Source organism: Limtongia smithiae, assembly GCF_038497785.1.
Source record: "Limtongia smithiae strain NRRL Y-17922 unplaced genomic scaffold V1518scaffold_3, whole genome shotgun sequence".
NCBI lineage: Eukaryota > Fungi > Ascomycota > Lipomycetes > Lipomycetales > Lipomycetaceae > Limtongia > Limtongia smithiae.
In genome coordinates this window covers 948,711-974,445 of record NW_027117624.1, presented here as the reverse complement: position 1 = coordinate 974,445, position 25,735 = coordinate 948,711, and the positions used below count along the sequence as shown (strand labels likewise).

Sequence of the window (25,735 nt, the reverse complement as noted above, 5' to 3'; positions counted from 1 at the left end):
CATTGGTTCTGTGCTGCCTTTGATCCGTGGCTCCCGTCTTTTGCCCTGCAGCGTTCAGTTCTCTCAGTTGCTGCAGTCTCCGTCGTCGCTGTATACCACTTTGCACGCGCGCACCTCGTTCCCACTCGCGATCACTGGCTGTTAAACTTTCCCTGCTTTGTCCTATTTCCCTACTTGCTCCTGCTGTTTCTCTGAGGTGTGGTTAGTTTGTCCGGCGTCCCAAGATCTCGTATTGGTCGCGTCGATCACATGCGTGGGAGGTTTTAATCAACACCGACTTCCGACTGACCCCTACTGAATACTCAAGCGCGTCATATATAGCTACTGCATATTTCTATCTCACTTTTATGGTCGCCATCGTCCTCGCCGCTGCTGCTGTGTGCTCGTGTCCGTCGTCGTTGTCACTTCTCTCCGCACTTTCAGGCACGAAAGTATCGTCCGAGCTTGGCTCATCGACTCCTCATCGTCACGCCGGAGGTTAGCTATCGTTTCCCCGCATTAAGCGATTCAGTCCACGGGAGGTCCCATCGCGCTAGCTCTACCTCTCATTTTGTGTTCTCTCTTCTCTCGCTCTCTCTCCTTTCATCTCTGACTCACTACATTAATCTGCTCTATCTCCTTTCATCTCTGACTCACTACATTAATCTGCTCTACGCAATGACAGTCAACATGCTTGTCATGCCGCGACGCATCATGCTGGGGCTGCAGACGTTGATCGCGCTCAGTCTCGCAAGCATACTTCTCTTCTGCTTCTCGCGCAATCTCGCTGATCTCGGCGTTCCGAGCTTATTCGACGACCAATTCTCAGACTACAACTTCTATGCGGGTAAGAAAGGCGGCACAGGCATCATTGCATCGCTAAACGAGGCGGACATGCACCGCTCGATGTTCAAGAGTCAGAACGACGACGAGCGCATGGCGGGGTTTAAGCACCTGAACAAGTGCTTCGCTTCGAGTGGCGCAATTTCGGCGGATTCGGCGGGGTCGAGTGCGGATGCGGCGCAGCAGCTGAAGTCGAAAGAAGCGGGTGCCTCGTTTGCGGCACGGGTGTCGCGCGGAGTGCCGCCGTGTGCGGAGAAGACGGTGTTGTTGGACTCGTTATCCGGAGGCGGCAGGATCGGGAGGGATATGCCGTATTTCTCGAGCGGACCATGCGGACTGTGGTGGTACTCCACGACGGATCTGTGTTCAGTGCTCGCGAGATTTTCCGGAGTGCTGTTTATCGGCGACGATGTGCTCGGTAGCGTGTTCTCCGCCCTGATGGTATTGCTTCGGGAGGATACACTTTACGGCGCAGTCAAGGAGTGGGGTTTCACTGGCGGCGATCAGTATTTCGGACCAGGCGAAGCACAGTGCTACTGCGAAATCCCATTTTTGTCGCCACAATCCTGCCCACACGCGCGCGTTACTAGCTCGCGCGAGGTTCTTGAGAATGCGCGCGCAACGTCTTCGCCGCTGCGGTGTCCCGGTGCGGGCGCACTGCTCGACATCGAATTCATTGAGGCACCGTCATATCCAATCGACGCGGGGACGTTAGCCGACATCGCGCATGCGGTGCGCCGGAACGAGGAGCGCTTCTTTGATAAGAGGCCGTTTGCGGTAATTTACGGGCACAGCGGGTACTCTACTGCCGTGGGAGGTGGTGGTGGCAGGCGCAAGGCATCGCCGACGGCTTTTAATGCGGATGTGGCGATTGCGTGGCTGGAGCAGGTGAGCGCGGTCGTGGGCAAGGCGACGCCCGGAATCGTGGAAGGCATGGTGCCGCTTTATGAGTTGTTTGTGACACCAGGTGCGACTGGTCCTGGCGTTGGCGCTGGCGGTACCCCCGGAAGCAGTGTTCAGGACGTGGTGAGGCCGCCATCGGCGTCGGCTACCGAGGAGGAAGCCGCCGCTGCATCGGTGGCGGCAGCAGCGGCCGCGGCGGCGCAGGACAATCTCGCGGCGTCGGGTTTACGCATGTCGCGTGCGTTCGACGACATGATGCGGAAGCGCACGCGGCAGCACTGGTTGAGCATGGACTCGCTTGGCACCTGGAACGCGACAGTGCAGACCACTTTCTCGCGTGACGGCGTGCACCAGGGGTTACCGACGAATGTGCTAAAGGCGATGATGGTTGCGAACTGGCTCGAGTTGACGAATATCGGGTGGATGTAAATTTCACTGCTTATATGAGTACAGGTTTATGGGGATGGATGGTGATGTAATGATATTTATGGCCGCGGTTATATGTACAGGATGTATGTAAGTGTAGGTTACCTAGTTTTAATAATTGCATAGTTGCAAATGATCATAATGAGCGGGCATTACATGCGCCGCCGCGCCGCATTCCGCGCCTCCTCTGCGACAGCGTCCACGACGCCGGCAGCGGTGGTACTAGTAATGGTCACGCCTACACCGGCCCCCCCACCTATAACACCACCGCCCCCGCCTTCGAGCTGCTGCTGCTCGATCTCGCGGACACGTTGGTTATATCGCGCGGCAGCGACAGCGTCGCCGGTGGCGGCGTGCAAACTTGCAAGGCGCAGCATGAGAACGGTGTCGGCATTATCTGCGAGCTCTAGAGCGCGCGTGTACGCCTTGATTGCGTCGGCCGGGCGTTGTAACTTTTCGAAACAGTTGGCGACTGCAGTCCACATTTTGTAGTCGTAGGGTCTGAGTTGTTAGTGGGAGAAAGACCGGAAGAGGAGAGAGGAAGGTTGTGGAACATACTTGAGGGCGGAGGCACGTTGATAGTAGAAGAAGGAGTAGTAGTACATCTCAATGACCTCGTACGCCTGGCCGAGACCGTACCAGGCGCGTACGTCTTTAGAGTTAACGCTGAGAGCGCGTCGATAGCTTTCAATGGCTGCACGGATGTTTTTGAGCTCGACGTACTCATGTCCCATGAGCGTCCAAGCCCCGAGGCAGTTGCGGTTGAGTGTGAGCGCGCGACGGTAGAACGCGACGGCCTTTTCATGCTCGGATTTGAGGGAGTAATAGTTTGCCACGATACAGCAAGTCTCGGGACGGAACATGTCAGTCGCGCTGGCGAGCTGAGCGAGGTATGCGAGTTTCGAATTTTGCTCAGTCACATAGAGGATATTTGAGTACATGTCCATCTCGTCGAGGCGATATGGATCTTCCGAGAGCACACTGTCAAAGTGGTGTTCCGCCGCGGTGTAGTCGAGTGCGTGGTAGCACAGCATTGCGCGCTGTACGCGGAGAAATTGGAAAGTCGGAAAAATGGTGTCGAGATTGTCAAGTTTGGTGACCACGGCATCGGTAGCTTGGAAGAGTTCCTGTGAGGTGACGACGTAAAACATCTTCGCCATGACCGCGAAACCTTCGTCGGGAGTGGCAGTGGCAGTGGCATTCAGTGGGACCACGAGTTGGTGCAGCACGGGTGGTAGTTTATCCGCGGCTGCGATGCAGCACGCGAGTTCGGTCCAGGCCCCCCAGTTGTAGGGATAGATCTTGACGGCGCGGATGAGCGGCTCGACGGCGGCGTCTTCGCATTTGTGCTTAATCAGCACGATGCCGTAGATGTAGAGCAGGAACGGGTCGTCTCTAAGTGAAACGCGAGTCCGGAAGAGGTGTTCAAGCTCGTTGATCGCGTCCACGAGTTGCTTGTTCGGCGTGGCTTCGCCGTCGAGGGGACCTGAAAGATCAGCTCAGAAACTTCACCACGATCAGCAGCGCCGGAGTATTAGTACCTAAAATCACCTCACTTTGCTCCTCTTTCTTCTTCTCTCCGGATATATACCGTGCGTAAAGTCGTAGAAAAATGCATTTCGGGCTCACGCACTTGTCGAGATACCGCGCTGCGCGATCGTACTCGCGACAGTCGAAGCACGCTTTTGCCATGTTGTACCGGTACATTTCCGCGCGTGGCATGGCCTCAAAATCAGGCGGCATGGGGGGGTCGTCCGAGTCGCTTTGGTCCATTGCGTCATCGTCCTCAAAGTCATCGTTGAGGTTGACGGTATCACCAGGGAGCTTGCCTATACCGACGACTGCCTCTGTAGCCCTGTCACATACTCAGCACCACCTCGCAACGCACTCAAAGGACGCAACGCACCACTTTGCAGACTCATATAAACAGCGACTCGTCAAGACCGAGTATGCAGCGACCAGATTTCGCCTTAGGGCGCGCACATACTGCGTCGATTCGCTCTGCGCCGCCGCGGAGGCCGACATGCCGCCGGTGGCGCCGGAGCGCGCGGACCGAGACGCGCCGGAGAACGAGTCCATGCGCAGTTGGTGGAGGTGATGGGGGAAGATAGAGACGCGGTGAAGATCGATGAAGTTGTGTTGATGTGTGCTGGTGGGGTAGATTGGGAGTTGCGTGCGATGAGACGCGCGCTTTGGGGATCACCATGAACACGTGCGTCAGGATGAAGGTTATAACGCGTGCATGGCGCGCGACGCGTCAAATGTGGTGGGCTGTGTATGCAATTACGAGGACTTTCGCCTACACTGAGAGCTGTGCTAAGATGCACAACCATGTTCATGTGCGTATTCACTTATGTGACGTAGTTTGAGAGCCGTCCTTAGACATGGAGGCGTGCTAGTGGCTGTGGACGTCGCGTCGTGGGAAGAAAGCTTCGCGTGCGCGTGGCGTTGTGTTGCGACCGCGACATGCACACTTCTTTCGTCTTTCTTCCCCATCGCTAAGTTTCCTCTTTCGACACCGCTCCTCACACGCGTACACATACTTGTTCGCCTTGATTAAACTCGCATTCGCATTCGCATACTCATCCCAAAATATACATGGCTGACGCATCGCATACGCGTGCGGATGCCGCACCGACTCGACGCAAAGGTAAGCTCGCTCTAGAGCGGTGGTGATTAAGGGCTAGATTATAGTGCTGACGGTGATTAGGGCTGTCGCGTCGCAAGAGCACTCAGACGACGCGACTCGGCGCTGCGACCACGGCACGACGGAACACGGCACGTACGCCGTCGCCACAGAAGTCGCCGCGGCGCGCGCTGCAGACGGTCGACGCGAACGCGGACGCGTCTCCAGGGGGAGTATCGCCTAGGAAGACGCAGGAGGATGTGGCTGCGACGACAAAGGTGTTTACGCTGGGTAGTGGTGTTGGTGGACTCGCACTGTCGCCGTCACGGCGGCCGCAGTCACGGTGTGAGGGCATCAGTGTGTTTGTTGACGATGAGAGTGAGGACGGGGACAGCGATAAAGAGAACGCGGGGATAGCCGCGCGACGGAGCAGCGTGCGGGGGAAGAAGGCTGCGGAGGACGAGATCGAGCGTCGAGTGTTTGCGGTGATCCCGCGGAATGATCCCCGCCGGTGTTTAGAGGCGTCGAGTGAGCTGCCTCCGCCGCAACGGAAACGGCCAGCAACGGGCACGGCGCAGGACAACAGCGACGATGACGCGCGCGCCGCAGCACTCGCCCGCATGGCGGCGGCACTGGATGAGGTTGAGGACGAGGAAGCGGCGATCGCGAAGAGCGCGTACGCGACGCCGCCGCGGCCGCGGGTGCGGCGGTGGCGGGGAGACGACTACGTGCACCCGCTGCTGGAGGCGCGTGCGGTGGCCAGGTGGCCGCTGAGCGCAAGCGGGAAGCTGCAGGGCGTGTTCGCGTTTGAGCGCGCAGAGCTGGACGGTGTGCGGCGGCAGCTGGGGTTCGCCGTGCAGGAAGATGCGTACGCGTGATAGCAGCGGCGGCGGTGCAGGCGGCGCCATGTGAGCTGCTAGTAATAGATAGCACGTGATCGCAAGAGGCCGTCACGCGGTGCGGGCCAGGCAGACTGCCTCAGTCATCGTGCGTGCGGCGCAACACCCAAGAGAGCTAGCGGCGGTCGGGAAGGTTCGGGCTGCAGACGAGGGTTTTGAAGTGGCATGCTCTGCGGCGGGGTCGTGATAACGCGAGCGCCACTGCGCCGATATATAAGAAACTCACCGCCGCCTGCGCCGCCTCTTCACCAGTGCGCAGCGTCGCATCTGTTGCTCACCACTGCTGCCTTTCGTGTTCTCGCCGTCCCCATGTACTCCTCATAACGTGTTCTCCGCCTACCACCCCCCACCCACTCCACCCAACGCGCCGCGTCCACGCGCGCCCCCTGTCTCGGTTAACTTCGCACCCCCGGTCTGTCCTGGCCACCCTGGCCGCCCTCGTCTTCTCCCGGTCGCAGCGCACGTAAGTGTCCCGCGCCGCACCCAGCTATCGCTTTGTCTGCTTGCGCTGCAAAACGTCTTACGGGCCTGCGTCCGCCTTTTTCTTCTTCGCTTCTGGACTATATTTACCTCTTGGATCTTCTTTGACTCATCACGCTATGGCGACCACTATCACCCTGCAGTCGCAGCTGGTCGCGCCGCCGTGCGCGATCTCGTACGTGCCTCGACTTGTCTCGGCAGCGTCTGTCATCTGCACGGCCGCGGAAGCGTCGTCTTCTTCGTCGTCGGCGTCTTCCCCCGATGACTCTTCCTGCGGGTCGTCGCCACCCTCCTCGGAGTTCTCCCACTCCGCTGACTCCTGCAACAGTCCCGCCACGCCGGCCTCAGTTTCCGCGTCCTGGAGCGTTACTGGCCATGTCTCGGTTGTGCCGCTCCAGGTGGCGACCGCCTCCGTAGCGCGCACCATACCGGCGGTGACCGCCACGGTGGCTGCAGCCGCACCGCAGCTGCGGCGCGCGAACCCGGTCATCCCGCCGCATATCGGGAAGACTGCGGCGGCAAAAATTAAAAAAGCGACTACTCTTCCTGCGCGGTCGAAGCAGCACAGCGGCGCGCTGGTGGATTCTCTCGTCGGTAGGTTTTCTTTGCGATGAACGGATGTGGTGCAGCAAATGTTAATTCCGACAGACTCTGCAAAGTTGATGATTGAAGGCATATGGCCATCGACCCGCGAACGCACAACCGCGGTCGATAACCCGACGCAAATCCTGCCGCTGCGCGAGTTCATCGAAGAGACTCTGCGTCGGTCACGGACGAGCTACTCAACGCTGCAGGTCGCACTGTACTATCTCTTTCTGCTACGTCCTTATGTGCAGGATCCGGAAAAGCTCAAGGGCAGCATGGGTGCTCTGAACTGCGGCCGCCGCGCTTTTTTGACGAGCCTGATGCTAGCGTCCAAGTACCTGCAGGACAAAAACTACAGCGCGCGTGCGTGGAGCAAGATCTCGGGGCTCACGACCGCGGAGATCAATGCCAATGAGCTTGCATTCCTCAAGGCCGTTGACTGGCGCGTACATGTGCCTGACCACGTCTTTGTGCGGTGGTCGACCGTGTTGCTGAACTCGGTCTGTGTCGTGGGCTCGTCCAAGCGGCAGCAGCAGCAGCAGCAGCAGCAGGTAGCAACAGCGACTGTGGCCGCGGCCGCAGCTGCGCGGGCTGTGCAGCTGCACACCGGCATGCCGCAGAAGGTCCAGTCGTAGAAAATTATAGATCACGAAACTTGTGGCTTTTGTAAATACGCTTTCGTTATGTCTGGCGTCATTTAGTCTCGCGATTTATTGCTTTCGGCGCGTGTTGGAGTAGGAATTGATCATCACAAAATAACTGGGCGACATTTGAGTAGGGATGGTCGTATGACGACGATGCAACGTAAACACACTTGCTCACAGTCTGCTGTGGCGTGTTTGCCGTGCCGCCGCAATCGCGGATCGCGATTCTTGAAGCGCCCGAGGCATCCATTTACGCGTCTGGCGCGCATCGAGAGACGCGCGACGGTAGCATGATGCGGGGCGACGGGTTGTCTTCATGTTCTGCTGCGAGATATGTGGAATGGAACGTAGAGTGTGCTTGTTCTGCGAACGTCGAGTCAGGAACGAACCGCGAAGCTGGCAGCAGCAGCATCCAGAGAGGCTGCAGGGCACAGACATATTCCGCAGTACGGTCAGCAGTCGGCATGTCTCTCACCAATGGCACGGAAGTGTTCTGTGAAAGCCGCGTACGCAGCTCTGACATCTCAGCCGGAGGCGCGCGCGCTGTGACGTTTAGAGAATGTGAGGGCTCGTCAGGTTCCGACTGGAGACCGCGTTCTCTAGCACGACGACGCAGGCCTGCGAGGCGTCTGTGGCCCGGTCTTGAGCACGTTCGTCGTCGGGCTGGAGTATTTAGCCACGACCATCTTACCAAGCGCCTGCGATTCGATCGTCTCGTGGCGCTCATCCCGCAGCCCACACGCACGAAGCCCAGTCAGACTGACGCCAGCGCGTCCTTTGTTCACCCGCGACTCAGCAGCGCCTCGGTTCGTAATTTACAAATGTCAATTCAAGAACCTGCTGCTCTTGACATGCACGCCGACGCGTAGCCGTTGCTTCCTGCGCCGACCATTAATTACCTATGACCTCCTAGTGCAAGACTAATTATTAGTCCACGGCGGCGTCATCAAAGGCCGGCCCATCTGGTGACGCTGCCAAGAAGAGTGGTGTCCCGCTGTGGGCACGGTCCAGGTGCAGATATGGCACTAGGAAATGCACTCTGGGAAGGGAAGCAGGATAGGAAACCGCTGACTGGGGTTATAAAACGCATGCGGAAAGCCATAGGCAAGCTCGGGACGTGGTGCAGACTCGACGTCGAGAAAATCGTCCCTGGAGACAGGCTTTTCCGCGGCGGCTACAATGCTTGGCGGATTCCGACGGAGCGGTCTTCCGAGATGTGAAGCGAGCGAGAGATGGGTAGACTAAACAGCTAGACCAGACAGCTGTGTAGCACTGACAACTGGCACTGGTAGGGTGGGTGCTGTGTAGGTTGTGCACTGTGATAGTGTTGGTCGGTCGCCTTGACGACAGATGAGTCCCTATCGCGCATCCGGCGGGAGCAGTGCCAGGCCGTTAGCGCGAGGACCACCTCGCGGTCCGTCCAGCTAGAAGTCCGACAGGGGGCCGCTGGCCCAGGAACGCCGGCACGGCTGCGAGGAGGGAGGAGGGAAGCGAGCGAGGCCGGCATATCGCGCGTCAGAGGCGGCCGTGATCACCATGATAAGCTACTACGAGAAGGACGAGAAGGCGCAGACAGGGCCTTAGAGTGTCTAATCTCCGGGTCGCCCGTGTTGCGACTCGGCAGCTGGAGCATGTATGCGCGCCGTTGTGGGCGCGAGTCGACGCTGGCCCGGTCGCGCGCAGCAGCACGGTCGGAGGACCGACCTTCCGCATAGGCAAAAAGCAGTGTTTGGACCGTGTACGCGCGAGCAAGGGACGGGGATCGAGGGCGACGACCGCCAGTGCAAGGCCGCTGGAACGGGAGCACCTCCAACGACTCACCGAAGACCAGGGCGGGCGCAGCGCAACGGCCCCTGCCTCTCGCGCGAGACCGCCACCGCGCCCGTGGCGCTTGGCTGGGGGACGGCTGCACGCGGGGTCAGAAGTCGAAGAAAGGCTTGTGTGGCAGCTGCGGTGGCGGCAGAACAGGCAGGACGGCGAAGGCACCGCCAGCGGCCCCGGTGACATCTCTCCGCGATAGCACAAGCGGCGGGGAGTTTGCGCGGCTGTGCAGTCAGCGACTGCGGGGCTTGTGACGAGTCAGATACGAATAGGGCCCGGCCAGGGCTAGGGCCGCCGTCCGAGACCCGCACCAGGGACGCCCGCGGCTCAACACTCGACACGTCGACACGACGTTGTCTTCTGCGCGCCAGGCGGCGGGGCCATGGTATCATCAAAGATGTCGCCACTAGTCCACGAGTCTCCGCGAGGCCGTTCGCAGCGCGAATATGATAGATCACGTCGGGCGCGTGCGCGCGTGCAAAGTCCGGTCCTGCTGCCTAGAGGCTTGAGAGCAGCTGCAACGGGGCGAGCGCGAAAACATGGCGTTCGTTGGGCTTACCGCCTCCCGGGAATTGCGTCGCACGCCACGCGGGAACGAGGCCGCCACTGATGGGATAGGGGACCATCGCCAGCCTGGTCCGCCGCCGCCGTTCTCGCGGCCCGCCAATCACGCGGGCGCGTTGCATGACGCCTCCCTCGGCACCCTGAGTCTATGGCAGGCGTGGCGGCGGCGCCCAGCCGTCGTTCATGGTGCGGTAGTTCCGACCACACTTTGTCTCTAGGACTCTCTGCACTCCCGCTGTCTGAGGCGACAGGCGCGAACAGAATCCGAGCGCGAGTGGTGTCTTATCGCCAACGCGCGCAGTGCGCCCGGCGTGCACACGGACGCGGGCTCGGGCAGGGAGGCGCTGGTGGAGCGTGCTCGTGGACGGAGTTTCAGGGCGGCCGCGATTGGGCAGCTGGCCAGGGCAGCAGGTAGGCACCGAGTCATCGTGGCTGTGGAGGGGAGGAAGAGGAAGAAGCGCGCCAGGCTTATCGCGGATATGCAGCGCGCTGACCCGTCCGTCGCGCGACACGCGGTGTCGCGCCAGACACAGTGCGCGCAGTCCCGAGCGTATCGCGCGTTCATGGCGCGTCGAGTCGAGTCGCGGTGTCGAGCGCCTTCGCGGCCCGCCCCTCCGGGGTGCTTGCAGGCGGGAGAGCTCCTGCTGCTGCGCAGCAAGCACTACTGTGTACGGAGTAAAGACGCAGCGTCGATATCAACGGAGTGTCCCGCGTCGCAACTGCGACGTCGTCGGCCGCTGAAAACGCCCGTGCGCGGGGCGGAGTGGGTCTGTTCGCGCGCAATAAACTGTTCGTGCGTTTGAGCTTCGCTATCGCGACGCATGCGCCAGCAACAGTCCGCCAGCCTCGCCATCATATCGCGCTCCCCGTCCCCATCATCGCGCTCGCGCACTGCTGCTCCTGCTCGTGCGCGCGCGTGCCTCGCTCCCCGACCACTCCCCTGTCTTGTTTCCCATCGCCTATATAGGCCCCGCTATTCCGCGCGCCCTCGCGTGCCCTGCTTCCCTCCCCCAACGCTGCCTCCCCCCCCCCCCCCCCCTCCCCTCTCCACACGTCCCACCCGTACATGCCCGCGCCTACGCGCGCCTGCCCGACCCCGTCGCCCGTTGCCCCCCTCCCGGCATCTTAGATACTCTCTTTCTTCCGCACCCTCCCGCCAATGTTTTCCGCCCGCGACGCACCCGCCGCTACGGCGGCCACAGAGTACTCCTCGACGCTGCCCTTCGCGGCTCCACACCACATCCAGCCCCCTACTGACCCCAAACTACTGCCTGCATCCTTCACCACCAGCAACAGCAACAATAACAACTCGGCACCGCGACGGCTGTTCGCAAACAACCTGCCATCGTTCCACATGCTCAATTCCCCACAGGGTCTTCAGCTCCCTGGCCCTTCCACGGCGTCCTCCTCCGCGTCGTCTTCGCTGAGCCCACTCTCCTACGAGTCATCGTCCTCCTACTCCTCCGCCGGCGGCTCCGACTCCTATAGTCTCGCGCCCGCCTCTTCCTCCTCGTCGACTTCATCCTCCTCGTCGTACCCCAACAGCTCCTCACTCAGCTTCTGGGCGGCCGCGACTACCTCGCAGACCCCTTCCGGCAGCAGCACGCCGACAGCTCCTGGCGCGCCGCAGGCCCAGCTCTCGACACAGCAGCCCCCGCTGAGCAGCAGCGTGGGAAGCACAACCTCGACCGACTCGTCGCGGCGCATGTCGTTCTCCTCCGCCTCATCGCAGTTCCAACTGCCCTCCATTCTCAGTGGACCGAGCGCGGGCTACGGCACGTCGCCGTACTCCGGCACGCCGCCAGGCACCTCACTGTACCAGCAATCCCAGCAATCGGCAAGCAACAACACAGTAACCGGCTCAGGGTCGCTGCTGCCGCCGCTTCCGTCGATCTCGGCACACTCGACTCCGTCGACGACCCCAACATCCTCAACGTCTTCGTTTCTGCCTTCGCCGCCCGATTTTGCGCAGTCCTATATGTCATACCAACCACAACAGCAACAGCCAGCTCAGCAGCAACAGCAGTACTATTCTGATGTGTACCCGCAGCAGTGGTCCTCGCTCGGCGCCGGCGCCAGCGGCATGCAACCGCAGCAACAACAACAACAACAACAACAACAACAACAGCAGCCGCCGCTGCGACGGCCATCGCTTGTCACGCCGCGCTCCTTTGACGGGCGGTATCCGTATCCGGTGCATCTCCCGCCCCCATCCCTGGCGCCGTCGCAGCAGCAACAGCAGCAACAACAACAACAATCTGCTGGCGGTCCCGGTGTTATGAGTCTTGGTATGGGTGGACCCCCACAGGGCGGGCTTATGCATCATGCTATGCCATCACAAGACCGGCCATTCAAATGTGATCAGTGTCCGCAGAGCTTCAACCGGAACCACGACCTGAAGCGACACAAGCGGATACATCTCGACGTCAAGCCGTTTCCTTGCCCGAACTGCGACAAGACATTCTCGCGCAAGGACGCGCTGAAGCGACACACGCTTGTCAAGGGCTGCGGCGGCTCCTCTCCTTCCGCCTCCGCTGCCCCATCGCTTTCCTCATCCACATCCTCCATCTCCTCTGCATCGTCATCGGTTTCATCTTCATCATCCACATCGTCATTATTACCGACCGCGTCAATCATGCTTCTTCCCAGCATCACCGTCGCTCCTCTTGTCACCACCTCGCCATCCTCTTAAGTGCGCTATCCGCATTATCTCCTTATATTCTGCTAAGGTGTTTTTGGGAAGTTTTCGCAGTTATATAGACTTTTCTCACTTTCTACACTTCAAATGCTGTTGTATATTTGCTCACGCGCGCGGTTCTTATTTCTTTATGCAGCTGGGTTGGTACATTATTTTTGTCGCATATTACATATCTTCCCGTTTTCTTTCTTTCTTTCTTTCTTTCTGTACATTTCTTTTTGATTATATGGGATCGTTACGGTATTTGGTAGTTTGATTGTTAATCTTCCTTCTTACAGCTCTTCTCATTGTGTTACTTGCTTGCTAGATTTGTCGCGATAGTTGACTCATTTTCTGTATACATGATCTTGTTTTATGCAAACGCGGGTTGGCATGATTTTCGTATTTTAAAAGTATATGATCTGAATATATGATCTCATACCATTTCATTTGCCAGGCGCGAGAAGATAGCTCGTAACGTCTATGTAAATAGACCTTCGCTCTGTATGTATAACTGCTGACAAGCGAGTACTTGTTAATCAGATAAACCGTCTCGCCAGTTATCGCGATGGCGGAGATTATGCAGAGTCGTTGGTGAAGCTGCGGATGTTCTCTTGGAGGTTCAGGCACACGGCTTGTGCGCAGTCACAGCTCTTGCCCGACGGACTCGCTCGCCGAACAGCGGCATCAGGTTAGGGCTCTCTCACTATCTGCTCCGCGAAGCATCTACCCTCGCGCTTCTCACCACCACCACAGTGTACAGCTCTCCTCTATATACCGCTTCAGAGTCCTAGCTGTTCTTGATAATCACAGGCCACGACCGCGCCGTGCCTTCTCTCATTCCGGTTCTCGAGCTCTCGTTGTATCGCCGCGCAGCAGTCTAGCTGCGTCGCTTCGCCCGCTCGTTCGCTCACAAAGTCAAGTCTGCGCTCTCACCGCCAAACAACTCATGACCTTGTCTACAGCTGCGTCACTAACTCTGCAATCCTGCTATTCCCGTTGACGACGATCACTTTTTCATCCACCCCAACGTGCTGGGTTGAGAATGCACCCTCACTGACTCGTCGTCCGGCGCAGCATCCTTTGGAACGACGCGAGACACACTGGCGCAGCTCCAAAGTCATGGAAGGAGCACATGAAGACGATCTTCTACACTCGCAAAGCAAAGCGCAACATACGTGCTGTGTGCGAAAAGTCGGCAGCTCTATGTACCGATGACAGCGTCGACGAGGCACATTCCGCTGCGTATTCCGCTGCGCATGCTGATCGCATGATCACCGTTCGCCTACGTCGCCTACAATCGACGGCGCCGAGCCACTTGTTATTCCCGTCCCGGTGTCCAAGCTTGGCACCGACGTGCATGATTTATCCAGAGTCCTTTCGATCTTCTCCGATGCGATTGGCGATATATCGAGCATGCGTGTTATTGTTCGAGCGACTGAGCGCGCCGAGAATGGCAAGATTGTTGATATTCACGTCGAGGTATTGAACGAGGGCGACGCCACGATGCTTCATGCTCACAGTACTTCTCTTTTCATCCGGTGTCGAGCACGGCGAGACCGAGGACAACGAAGACAAAGTCGGTGCGGGCGACAAGTCTCTGGAGTACTCGTGCGATATTAAGACAGATGCGATTTGTTACGGTGTGTCCGTGCCGAAGGAGAATGCGGCCGCAGTCGAATCCGAGAAGGAAGGAAGTAAGTCATTGTGGAATAGCACTTTTCTGGATTTCCTGTGCGATCTTGAGACGGTCGTGATTCTGTACGACGTTCGTCGACCGAGTGACGTCGACACGGATCTGTTCCTTCACGGTATTGACGCTCCAGAGAGCCTAGCAATCACAGTCGAACCCAAGAGGGATGGAGAGCTGACTTTGACGGGCGATAGCTTCCCGGATTTCTTGTGGTCTATTGAGGCCGACATCTGTTCGTACACAATCTCTCTCTGTCGCCAGCTTTGCATCAGATGATGGAGATTTACAGAGAAGGGCAGACGCCCGAGAGAATTGGCTTTGTCGATGGCATCACCCCGCATGTGCAGAATGTCATAGGCCGTGGTATGCTCCTGGTGTTTTGTTTTAATACTGTGGCTGATAGGGGCGCGCCGTGGTTCGTACGGTAGATGATGGCGTGCAGCGTGCCATCACGGCGACGTATTTGAAGCACGCAAAGAAGTTCAGCAATACCTATCGGCCTGGAAACAACTTGGATAGCGTGATTTCGCTTAGTGATTACCGAGTCGTAGGTTTTTCTGTGTGGCGTTTTGCTAAATGTTGGCACAGAAAACCAACACGGCGAAGTCTCGCTCATGAAGAGGGCCTCGTCTGCTCCTTCAGGTCTAGTGGCACTGTCCAAGGCAGCGAAGAAACTGTTTCAGATCTGGGTGCTAGCTGCTGAGCTAACACTGCTGGGCTGACAGAACACCAGAGGAGAATATCAGCATTACGAATACCGCGTTTGGTTGGTGTTTGAGCTTGTTCGATACCCCTTCGCCGTAAATGTACTGTTGTAATGGATTGTTCTTGCTCTGCTTTGTTTATACTGCTAGAATGTGATGATAGCGTTTTGCGTTTCGTACCGTGCAAATACTATGGCTTATCTAACCCTGGAAGTGAAATTCTCCAATGTTCATTGTTTTGATCCGGTACTTAGATGGCTGTAGAAGTCGCGTCTTTACTGCGCCTTCCCCGCTGGAGTCGTGCGCTCGATATTGACGGTTGCCAGACTAAACGTATAAAGGCCATTTAAATTGAACAATTGTTTGTGGACGCAGTTCCATTGGTTCTATGTATGATAGCTCGCCCAGCAAAATGCTCTTGTGTGACTATGTCTGCGCCAGCAAACCCGCGATAAATTGGTAAATCCACTCCCATCGAGCCGCACGCACAGTTTGCGATGGTCTCGGCGCATTGCTAAACATCTCCCCGACGCACAGACAAGCACAAGCGATTACGCAGCGCAATGGCCGACCTCGACAAAGACTACGACGATATACCAGCCGGTGCGACAGGCGACAATGGGGATGGCGAAGCCGGCGATGACGCGGCCGCGTCTGACGACGAACAGCAAGATTGGCGGTTCCTCGCCGCCATGAGCACGCCCGGGTACGAACACGCACACCGGATTGTCAGTGAGCCTGTGGCTAATAAAATACTTGAAATTTAGGAAGAAAAAATCACTACCAAAACGCGGCGAGAAAGAGTATGCACCAGAGGAGTCGTCTGCGGAAGGCACGAGTTTAGATGAGTCCCGTGCCGCAATGTATGCTGCGCTCGCGGGCGAGCGCAAGCACGGCGAGTACGTACCTCTCCTCCACACACGTGAAACTCGATTACTGACACACAATACGCAGAAAAGTCCACGTTTCCGCGCTATGGCACTCCCACACCGGCACCGCCAAAGTGCTCTCCGCGCGGGGTCCGCACTTTCGCACCCTCGGAAAGGCCGACCACCGCGGCGTGGTATGGCTAAGATCTGAAGAGACGTTATATCTGCTTGAACGGGGTAGCATGTCGTTATACACTGCGCGAGGCGACGCACAGCTGTCACTTGAGGCGTGTTACGCGGCATGTATGGCAGCCATGGGGGGACATGAGCGGTATCTTGTGTACGCGTACTTGAAGAGGTTGGGGTTTATTGTTATGCGAGTTGAAGACACGCCTACCTCGGATGCTATGTCGATGGCGGGGTATGGGCCAAGTGTATTATCGCGGTTGTGGAATGGAATCGCGGCGAGGTGGGCACGGTTTGTTACATTATTCTCGCGGGCGATACCGAGTTTTGGACCGTTGCTCGCACCAGGCATATGGCACTCTTACAGTACGTTGTGCCGTTGTTTTCCTTTGCATTTTTCCACTAACATGGCCAGCATCTGTCTACCGCGCTCTACAAATTATCCCATTCTATGGTCACATCCCCTCCCCAGGGTACTCAACCGCTTTAGCATCCTCCTCCTCCGTCACCACACTTCAGCCGTCATTAGACACCGATCCTAACGAACTGCGCGTGATTTTTAATGTCTGGAAACCTCGCGCGACATTTAAAAAGTCTGCTCCCGGGGAACCTGATTTCCGGGCCGTCGTGATCAAGTACGTCCTCTCGTCTGGAAGGTCACATCTTAACGGAGGTATGCTAACCGGAACAGCGCACGGAAACAAAACGTCCCAACACTCGCCCAACTAAGCGCGCTATTCGACACCCTCCCAGTCGCTAACGCCGCACCGATAGCGTTCGCTCCCACGTCGATGCCAGCACAGAACAAACGACTCAAAGAAGGGCATCGCAACGTCGTGGTTGCGGTCGCGGATTGCGGCATTGTGAGTTTTTTCAATTTTGGCGACGTCTCGTTCGGTGATGAGACGGTATACAAAGAGGCGCCGGCGCAGGTGCGAACGCTACGAGGATCGGCGGGCGAGGGTTGGAAGGGACGTGGGAAGCGTCGATAGAAATGGTAAATAGACGGGGTTATTAGATGAGTGTATGATACATGAGTGCGGTTATGTACGATTATAAATGCATGTGGAGTTCTGTCGGTCATAATATGTGCTTGTGTACAGTGTCTTCGGCTGTACCTTTGACCGAGATGTCTGTCGTGAGATAATTGATTTAGACTGAGACATGTTAGCAATAATCGTTGGATAGGTAATTGCCTGTTAGTCCTCACCGTCTAAATAGTCTGCGGCAACAAGCAACTCGAGCGCCATCTCGGGTGGCATATCAAAGTCAGGGATGTTGCCCGGGTTGTTCTGGTGCTTTAGGTTGTAGTACAGGTACTCGCACACTTTTTCCAGGTTCACCGCGCTGTTGTTCACACGTCAGAACTCGTGGCCTCAGGAAATACCACTAAAATGACATGACCGACCTGATCTGCTTTAGCTCGACGCGATTCTCACGTGCTTCGACGAAGTTGGATGAGTTGCTCAACATGCCGCGAAGCGTTCCCGAGATGAGCGCAGCGGAGCGGAGGATCGGGTACGTGTACCCGTCGGAAGATACCAGGTTCACGTACTTCTTCTCCCCAGCGACATTGTCTGCCATTGTGTAGAATACTGTGTGCGGTGGAAGGGTGTGGGTGTATGCCTGGGATAGAGGGTGATGCTGATGTGCGTGGGTCTCGTCGCGCAGTATGTATGTGCGACAAACGCGAACGCAGACGCGTCAATCAATGACTATCTATCCATCGCCCCAGCTGTCGCGCACGACTTACTTCCACCACCGATAATCCAACCTTCCTGATCAATTCTCGTAACCAAATTTCAGGGCAGATAAATGCTTGGAAATTATGCGCACCTAGTCATACCACCATCATTCTATCTGGAAAACTCTTGCTTTGCAGAAAATCTCTCTAATTGCAAGTCGTCATTTGGTCGCAAATGGTATTAGAACGCGCGCATTGCAAACACCTCCTTCTCAAATATCATTGAAAAGTTCCAATAATACGCAAATTTATGGGTACGGGTAAATGGGCATATTACGGTACCCAGAACTAAGTTCAAAGATATTAATAAATTCATACCAATTATTCTGGAGAATCAGGTACTGTACGCGGTCCTCTAACGAACGCAGCACCACTATAAATTTGGCAATAATCTCGTGACTCGAGCAAGATTTGGGTCGTGTGTGCCAACCTGCTATCTCGCCTTGTAAGGAAATTTATAAATAAGACTTATAGACTTTAGGTCATTTAGAGATTCGGAATCCGCGGCAGCCACGGCCGCACTAAAGGCTTTGCATTTTGGCGTACATGAATTCTAGGAGAAGATTTCTTGCTCTTGACAGACAACTCGCAAGTTTGTGTTTTGAAACGGACAAACAGAGAGAGGAGTGCAGAAGTGCAGTCCTTCAAAAGCCGGTCGATCAGAGTCCCTCTAAACTCCTAAATCCCTAGATACTTGGATGGCAATGGTAACGAAACTGAGAGCGTTTCAGATTTCAAAGTTGTAGATTTGTATATTCTGGAATGCCATAACCATCGTCAACTCGTTAGTTTGAGAACGCTGAAGCAAATAGAACGAGGGAGCGGGTGCGGAGAGGACTGGTCTTGGTTGTTGAGCACCCTTACTGCACGCCCTGAACGAATGCTGTCTCCGCTTTTAGACCTCACAACACAGCTTTTCGATTCAAGTTATCTGACCTGAAAGAGATTCTTTAAAGTCGAACACATTTATTCATATATTTTTCACCGTCTGATAACGCTTATCTATGGTCAGAACCAAGTTGCAATGAACAAAATTATATGGTGCTTGCTTGATTAGCATACGGCTGTCTCTCTGAGAGGAGCGCTGCAGACCACAAGATTTAAGTATGTGTACGCATAAGGAAATAGCAGGTTTGCGTACTTCTTCTTCCCGACGGCACGAATTGTGCAATTGACTAGAAGAGGATGAGTTGTAGTGGTATTGAGCCTGGAGCGTCATCGACGCTCTGGACAAAGCGCAGCGAATGCAAAGACTACTATCGCGCGATCCGCCCACCGCGCTATCGTACTTCCACCTCTTTAAAATACACTTTCCAGATCGGCTAACGGAGTCAAAATCCGATGGTTAGACTCTTATTCATTCGGCACATCTATCTATATTTTTTATCTTGTTTTAAAACATTTGTTTGCAGTCAAAGTCGGGCCGCCAAAAGTTAGCACCAGCTTGCTCGGGTTATCGCCCATACTAACTTTCGCAATGAACTAATTAGTCCCACTCACATTTAAATTAGTAGGCACTAGCAGAAATGTTCGTTGTTGTACTCAGATCTTGATCCAGTACTCAGTTATACAGCTTGACTTAGTATGTTGACGCACAAATTCGGTACGCAGATCTCTCCTGGCGTCACTCCCCATTACTTCATTACAAGTTCGGCACTGATCTCGTGACTTCAGCATATGGTGCACAAATCCGCAGCCGCATTTAGGGATCTAGGATTTTGGAATCGTGGAATCTATATTAACAATGACGCTGTGAGAGCAATGCTGTTTAATATACAAATTGTCAAAGAGTCGGTTTTGCTTGACAGGCGTTCACGTGTTCAAGCATTGAAAATAAGAATTCGAGATTTGGGTAGATGGTACAAGATGGTGCAGCCAGGGTCTGCAGATCTATCGTCAATCTCTAGGTCCATAATTTCTCAACTCGTACTTGTAGAATATGCTCGTGTTAATGCGAGACTGACGATATTTTGGTCTTTCAGAGGACAATTTCGTATGCCGCGAACAGTGCCGAATTTCCTTGTGGCAGCTCTGAAGCAAATGGGGGAGCGGCTTGAAGAGAGGGCTGGCGGGTGCGCAGGGCTGGCCTGTTCGTGGACTCCTGGGTGTCTGGAATAGATTGAACCCACAATAGCAGTCTGATCGGCGACCACACTTCACCTGAAGAGCAATGGACTAATAACGATCTTGGATAATTGCAGATCACGTAGAGGCCGACATAACGGGTGAATCGGCAGTACGAGGAACGGGTGTGAGTTACTGAGATTTTGTGGTTTTGTAGTTTAATCGACACACGCGATGGCAATTGTCTTAGACTCTCCTCGCCATACCTCCCACATCGCGCCATCCCATAGTCGTCAACCCTCACCTACCACAACTCGTGCTCTACAGCACTGCCAGGTTCGACTTATAGACTGCTGCGCTGCCAAGCACACCTCGTGCACGCGAGATCTGTGTATCGCAGTATCTACTGCTTCACCGGCGATAACCGCAAGTTTCCCACGGCCTAGGCTGGACCAATCCGGATTCTCGTTCGCGTCGTTCGCGTCGCTTCTGGTCAACAATACTACATCTTACTTGCGCAAAACAGCAAAATGCTACGACGGAAAGCGACAACGATCCATCTCACAATGGCCGACGTCCTCGCTCTAGACGACGCCTCATCATTAAGCCGCGCCGCGTCGTCTGCGTCGGCCGCTTCTTCCGCCGCGTCTGCGTCCGCATCAGTGTCGCTTGGGCCGCCCGTGTCATCGCAAGCGTTGGCGGCTGCTGCGGCAGGCATTTTGAACACGCCAGCGGTCGGATCAGGTCAGGCGGCGATGGTGGGGACGACGCCGTCGACGCCGTCTTATGTCCCCGTGCGCGCATATGGGACTTACAATCCCGCAATCCTGTCGAGTTCGCCAAAGGATAGGCTTGAACAGCCACAGTTTCAACAAGATCAGCAAGAGCAGCAGCCACAGCAATCACAGCAGCAGCAACATCAACAGCCCCAGCAAATGCAGAGATCATCACGGCGAGGAATCATCTAAAACATCACCATCACTATTGCCGCGCATCGTCTACTCTTACAGCTTTATCGCCACACTTCTACAGCCATTTCCGGTTATTCGCACATTTCACTCGTCTCTCTTCGGCGTTTCACTTCCGCACTACCACACTGCATATTTGTGCTCTCCTCCCACTCACAACAATATGCGCGCTGTATGATATCATTTTTGCATGCTCCTGGTTTGTACTTCACCTGTACGATAGGTTTAATCCATTTTTGCTGCCATTGCTGTTCTCACAATACGGCGGGTAGCTTGTGTCTGTTGTGTCTGCTGAAGATCATATATTTGTATATTCAACATCTTACAAGTCAAGCCGCACCTTTTACACAAACTTGCTTTAGCATTGTACAATTTGCAATTCCACTGTTGTCGTCACAGGCCTATTTTTCAACAGTGAAATATATGCGTCATCATGATTCACGAACTAGTTAACTTGTCCAGTAAGCGTCCCGACACTTCACCACCTGTAGACACAATGATACTTAAACTTTGACGTTGTTTACGCCGGAGTTTGTATTAGTCACTGATGTAGCCGATAATTTGCGTGAACTGCTTGGTTGGTACAAAATTATGAGGAGTAGACATTTTCAGTGAACTAAGGATGCTCAGTACTCTAAAAATTTTTCAGCAAACACAGCAGTACAAATAGTGAATTATGAAATAGCATTATGCTAAATGCGAAGAGCTAATTTCTGACTGATATTTCTAGCGTTAAGCGCAGTAATTCAACGCGTCGAGTCACGCGCATTCACGTGTTCACGCGTCGTAAGCAGTTGGCATACGCGTTCACTAGATTGCACTTAGGCCATGAATCAGCACGTTTTTCCAATGATTGCATGATTCGACAATATAATGGCTTAGCGGAAGGTTGTGACATACTTACTCTATGCACTTTGAGCACTGTATTACATATATCTCATAGAGTACTTTAGTTGTGTTCGTTGGGACCGACCCACTCTGCAATTTCCCTTTCCTCGCCATTTACCAGTCCCGTTCAGGTAAAACCGTGTCCTCAACTCGTCTGTGCTATCACAAACGCTATATTATCGTACATTAAACTGCAATTGTACTAACTACAGCAAACAAAAATGGGTAATACCAACATGAACAAACCAACCCCCCACCACAGCCAAGTCAGACGACCAGCGAAAACTCGTCATCAAACTTGACCTGCATCCGCAATACTCCCGTCAAAATCCACTCTGTCGAAAACGCGTAAAAATCCCGCCCGTCACGCTGCGCGTGCGCGGCGAAGTTGACGACAAAATCTTTGTGCTCCAGCGAAGCGATCAAGATCATCGGGTAGCGCTCTGCAATGCCATATTTCTTTGCGCGCGCGGATCGTATCGCGACGCATGCGCCACCGTTCGCAGTGATGATGTGCCGGATCGTGTCGACGCCGCCTTTAACGCCCGCGACAACGTTGAAAATCATTCCGTCAAACACGCCTCTCTTGCCTGCGGCATGAAGCGTCTTTGCGCGGGCTAGTGTCGTAGCTAAGTCGCATTTGTTCTTCTCCTCGCCATCTTTGTCTTCCAGTGCGAACTTATCAGGCGACAGCCGCGCGTTTTCGGATAGACACGCCTGAATATAGTCCGCTGAAAGAATTATCGGCGCTCGTGGTAGCGCGCATAGGAACTTTTCTGTCCGACTCAGTTTTGGCGATGCGATATGTGTTGCTTGCTCTGGCGACTCTGTGATATCTATCCCTAGCATGTACAGCTTTTGCAGGTCATGTGGCGAAATCTGTCCATAACCGGTCAACAGTATTTGCATCCGGGAGTCAGTTGCAGAGGACAATGGTAGTGGGGCGGGACTCTTTGATTTTCCCTTCTTCTTCGCCGGCGCTTCCGCGGATACCGCTTCGACTTCTTGCTCGTCCTTGTCAGCTGCGTTGCTCTTCCTCTTTTTAATAGCTGCGGCTGTTGGCATGTTCATGACAGAATCATTGCTATCTTCCATCACAACCACACCTTTGAGCTTATTGTTCTGCTCAAACACGTTCAGATCCAAGATGTCATCCTTCAGTTTCGCAGCCGCAAGTGACTTTGCTCTCCTTCCCGCGCTTGCCGGTACAACAGGGCTCGCTGTTGAAGAAGTAGTCGTCAGTCGACTCTCGATCGCTGACTTGCTTCGGTATGTCGTTGAGGTAGATGTCGCAAGATCACAAGCTTCTTGTGACGACTTCGGTGTGTTCTCTTTCGCAGCGGAGCGACCGTACAATAGAGGTTCCTTGCCGTTCGATTGCTGCTTGCCTCTGTTCTGGTGTATTGGAGTGAACGGCCGCTCCCTGTTCTTCTGCGGCAGCGACGTCACTACCGTCGTCTCTTCCTGAGGTGATTCTTTGTCAATATCCATTTCGTCCTCCTTGAAATCATCGGCAATGTTGGCATTGCTACCCTCAATGCCATAGAACTTCCTTAAGTCATGTACATCCAGACGCGTCTGTCCGATTAGATCCATCAGGTTAAGTTTCGGTGGGAAGTACGAGTACCGGGGCTCTGAGACGCGCTGTGCTTCCCATCGTACATATGTTTCTTCAAGCCATAGATGGTTCACAACCTCGATGTTGTTCCAGTCGCAAGTTGCCTCGTACTTCTGTCCCGCGCGGCTGCATACATCGTTAGTGAATTAGAGCAACAGAGAATAGCTGTATGGGTCATACCGAGCAGCTATAAGATGAGTGTTTTCTGGCCGTAGCGTGCGCGTGTACTTGGCACCGCACGCATGAATCAGGTTCTCCAGGTACAAACGGGACTCGCCCGTATAGCCAGAGACCGCGATCTGGAAGTTCTCCATGCCAGGAACAGGCGTCTTGGGTTTCGGATAATGCAATAAATGACGCATCGGCATTTGCCACTTGTCGTGTGCAACCATCCAGTATAGCCACATAAGTGTGCCAACAAACAAACGCCGACGACTTGCCTGTTGCAGTTGAGGTTAGAGTTCTGAACATTTTCCCTCACACGCATTCCTTCATACCTGTATATATTCATCGCCAGCACGATAGTTTCCAAGATAAACGGTCGCATCCTCTAAGTTGTTCACAACACTACCCGCCACCGCCTCTATCATTCCACGAATCACACTCTGAAACCGCGGCGACAGCTTGAGATCCGCACCCAAGTAGAATCGCTTGCCCTGGCAAATGATAGACTCGGGGACAGCCTTTGGTGGACTCTTATCGTTGTCCACAAACGCACTGTGAATATAGGTGATATTGTCATTGATTGCGGGCTTAATGGGGGTGTTTGTACTGTGAGAAAGCAGGGGCGGATCAGGGAATAGGTAGGGCTCCTCTTGCACACGGTGGCGGAGCTTCAAACAGCTATCGACCCTGTAGCAAAATTAGACGAACACAAAATCAAAATATGAGACGAGCCATACCAGTGCGGTAGAATCACTTTCAGCGCCGGTCGTTTCATGAGATTCTCAATTAGAGCATTTTCTCTAGGCTAAGCCGTGAGAGTCAAAGTTAACGTGATCCTGCAACAACCAATTTATCAGAAAATACTTACATCTTCAAGCGGGACCGGCAGTGTGATAACATGTGTGGTGAACCGTGTAAGTGTCTCACTCCACTGGCCGCCCATTGCCCGGACGCCACCGTAGATTGCTTCTTTGTCACCATGTGGCAACCCAATAACCAACACGCACACATCCGAAAAGAAATACCTAGGATTTGGCGAGAAGAACCGCAGTGGCAGCGACTTTGCCTTGCCCGCGCTCTTGAGCACCCACTGGAGTTTCACGACGTTGATCATGCGCTCCTCAGCGTCGAGGTACTCAGGGAAGTCGATGTTGTTGGCGATAATGTGGGTGACATTTGCCACGTCATGGATGTCGCTGTTGTTGTTTCCAATGCTGCTATGGCGCGACGCGGTGAGCGCTTCCGTCGCGCCACCTTCAAGAAGCAACTTTCGCGCCTGCAAAGAACCATCACCAGTCAGCGGTTTCACAGGCACACACGAAGTAAGAGAGTTCACACCTTAATACAGTCCTCCGGACTAATCTCACTCTCCCTAGATATGTAAAACACAACATGGTTAAATGGCTGTGGAGGCCGGTCCGCAGTCGACACCAACGCGGTCGTGTCCGAAGACAGGGCGGGCGCCAACGCCGCGGACGTGGCCTTTGGGTCTACCAGAGGTGTGAGCCTAGCGGTGAGTGGAGATGTATTGGCCATGTCAGTCATCGTGACTACACTTGTGTATAATAAAGCGGTGAGCTAGCGGGGTAGGTGGCCGGAGACGCACTAGAGTCGTGATGCTCGTCAACATGCCTCTGCGTGTACCTTGGCCCAAAACAAGGCGCGCGCAACTCACGCGTCGCGGTCACGTGCTTCTCAAGCTGTGCAACAAGGTTATCGAAATTGTGCTGGAGATACAACAGCTACACGACTACGACGACGCAAGCAGCCCGGACGACGGTGATGAACACTACATAGTCACGGCTGTAACTCGATGAGTAGTAAATTTACTGCGCATGCAAGAAATCGAGGGCATCGCGGACAAATCGGCGGGAAGAGATTCGCGCATCGCCCGTTCTGCGAGTCCCCTTTAACTAACTGCGCGGCTGTCATTTGGACAGTTCGATCTTTACTTCTGACTGGTTTGCGATTTTCCACTTCTGCTTTGTTTATTGTATTGATGTGCTTTTGACTGACATTGAGTCTCTCGTATAGCATTCTCTCTGCAGCGACTACAGCAGTACCACGATGCTGATGCCGTGAGCTGCCATCATTGGTCCTTCGCCCTTTTGACCCATAGCATGCATAGCTCTGGCATCCTGCTTGCTATCAGTAATACTCGGTCAAAGGACTACCGCTATTGTGCTACAGTGAGTTCTTTTCGGGAAGCTAAGACTTAGGGACTACTGATCGTCGCTGCATTGTGTTTCTCGCGCCTCATGCATGATACGTGGCTCTACACTGTTCTCATTTACGTTATTCATTCTGTTCTGCCATACTGTCTATGATACGAAATGTATATGCGCTCGTATGTGCCCACGATAAAGAAATCAAGTTACCAATTAACCAT

General features: G+C 54.7%; 10 protein-coding genes across 10 annotated transcripts; 7 read left to right on the top strand and 3 right to left on the bottom strand.

Moving 5' to 3' along the window:
- Positions 1-330: 330 nt before the first annotated feature.
- Positions 331-2,407, top strand: V1518DRAFT_213602 (uncharacterized protein). The gene has a single exon (XM_066900927.1). It carries the CDS (start codon positions 658-660, stop codon positions 2,152-2,154), a length of 1,497 nt encoding a protein of 498 aa, XP_066760886.1. The 5' UTR covers positions 331-657; the 3' UTR covers positions 2,155-2,407.
- V1518DRAFT_413978 (anaphase promoting complex subunit 8) lies at positions 2,184-4,362 on the bottom strand. Its single transcript, XM_066903441.1, has 4 exons — positions 4,058-4,362; positions 3,693-4,006; positions 2,710-3,637; positions 2,184-2,652 (listed from the first exon to the last, which is right to left on the bottom strand). The coding sequence occupies exons 1-4, from the start codon at positions 4,228-4,230 to the stop codon at positions 2,304-2,306; spliced, it is 1,764 nt and encodes a 587-aa protein (XP_066760885.1). The 5' UTR covers positions 4,231-4,362; the 3' UTR covers positions 2,184-2,303.
- Positions 4,363-4,421: 59 nt separating this feature from the next.
- Positions 4,422-5,889, top strand: V1518DRAFT_413975 (uncharacterized protein). Its single transcript, XM_066903440.1, has 2 exons — positions 4,422-4,801; positions 4,862-5,889. The coding sequence occupies exons 1-2, from the start codon at positions 4,750-4,752 to the stop codon at positions 5,653-5,655; spliced, it is 846 nt and encodes a 281-aa protein (XP_066760884.1). The 5' UTR covers positions 4,422-4,749; the 3' UTR covers positions 5,656-5,889.
- On the top strand, positions 5,890-7,500 carry V1518DRAFT_413974 (uncharacterized protein). The gene is made up of 2 exons (XM_066903439.1): positions 5,890-6,750; positions 6,805-7,500. Exons 1-2 carry the CDS (start codon positions 6,276-6,278, stop codon positions 7,374-7,376), a joined length of 1,047 nt encoding a protein of 348 aa, XP_066760883.1. The 5' UTR covers positions 5,890-6,275; the 3' UTR covers positions 7,377-7,500.
- A 3,300-nt stretch (positions 7,501-10,800) lies between these two features.
- V1518DRAFT_213523 (uncharacterized protein) lies at positions 10,801-12,637 on the top strand. The gene has a single exon (XM_066900926.1). It carries the CDS (start codon positions 10,930-10,932, stop codon positions 12,460-12,462), a length of 1,533 nt encoding a protein of 510 aa, XP_066760882.1. The 5' UTR covers positions 10,801-10,929; the 3' UTR covers positions 12,463-12,637.
- A 1,323-nt stretch (positions 12,638-13,960) lies between these two features.
- V1518DRAFT_404640 (uncharacterized protein) lies at positions 13,961-14,758 on the top strand (the record flags this gene model as incomplete). The annotated part of the gene is made up of 4 exons (XM_066901897.1): positions 13,961-14,372; positions 14,402-14,514; positions 14,544-14,687; positions 14,729-14,758. The coding sequence occupies 4 exons, from the start codon at positions 13,961-13,963 to the stop codon at positions 14,756-14,758; spliced, it is 699 nt and encodes a 232-aa protein (XP_066760881.1).
- Positions 14,759-15,320: 562 nt separating this feature from the next.
- V1518DRAFT_413962 (tRNA-splicing endonuclease subunit sen54 N-term-domain-containing protein) lies at positions 15,321-17,042 on the top strand. Its single transcript, XM_066903438.1, has 5 exons — positions 15,321-15,550; positions 15,612-15,743; positions 15,799-16,265; positions 16,315-16,534; positions 16,591-17,042. The coding sequence occupies exons 1-5, from the start codon at positions 15,408-15,410 to the stop codon at positions 16,889-16,891; spliced, it is 1,263 nt and encodes a 420-aa protein (XP_066760880.1). The 5' UTR covers positions 15,321-15,407; the 3' UTR covers positions 16,892-17,042.
- Positions 17,043-17,051: 9 nt separating this feature from the next.
- On the bottom strand, positions 17,052-17,483 carry V1518DRAFT_426379 (BTB/POZ protein; the record flags this gene model as incomplete). The annotated part of the gene is made up of 3 exons (XM_066905982.1): positions 17,052-17,056; positions 17,110-17,246; positions 17,308-17,483. The coding sequence occupies 3 exons, from the start codon at positions 17,481-17,483 to the stop codon at positions 17,052-17,054; spliced, it is 318 nt and encodes a 105-aa protein (XP_066760879.1).
- A 2,790-nt stretch (positions 17,484-20,273) lies between these two features.
- Positions 20,274-20,675, top strand: V1518DRAFT_426378 (uncharacterized protein; the record flags this gene model as incomplete). Its single annotated transcript, XM_066905981.1, has 1 exon — positions 20,274-20,675. One exon carries the CDS (start codon positions 20,274-20,276, stop codon positions 20,673-20,675), a length of 402 nt encoding a protein of 133 aa, XP_066760878.1.
- Positions 20,676-21,457: 782 nt separating this feature from the next.
- On the bottom strand, positions 21,458-24,975 carry V1518DRAFT_454948 (uncharacterized protein). The gene is made up of 6 exons (XM_066906546.1): positions 24,685-24,975; positions 24,215-24,622; positions 24,084-24,151; positions 23,679-24,033; positions 23,362-23,621; positions 21,458-23,307 (listed from the first exon to the last, which is right to left on the bottom strand). Exons 1-6 carry the CDS (start codon positions 24,889-24,891, stop codon positions 21,831-21,833), a joined length of 2,775 nt encoding a protein of 924 aa, XP_066760877.1. The 5' UTR covers positions 24,892-24,975; the 3' UTR covers positions 21,458-21,830.
- Positions 24,976-25,735: the final 760 nt, after the last annotated feature.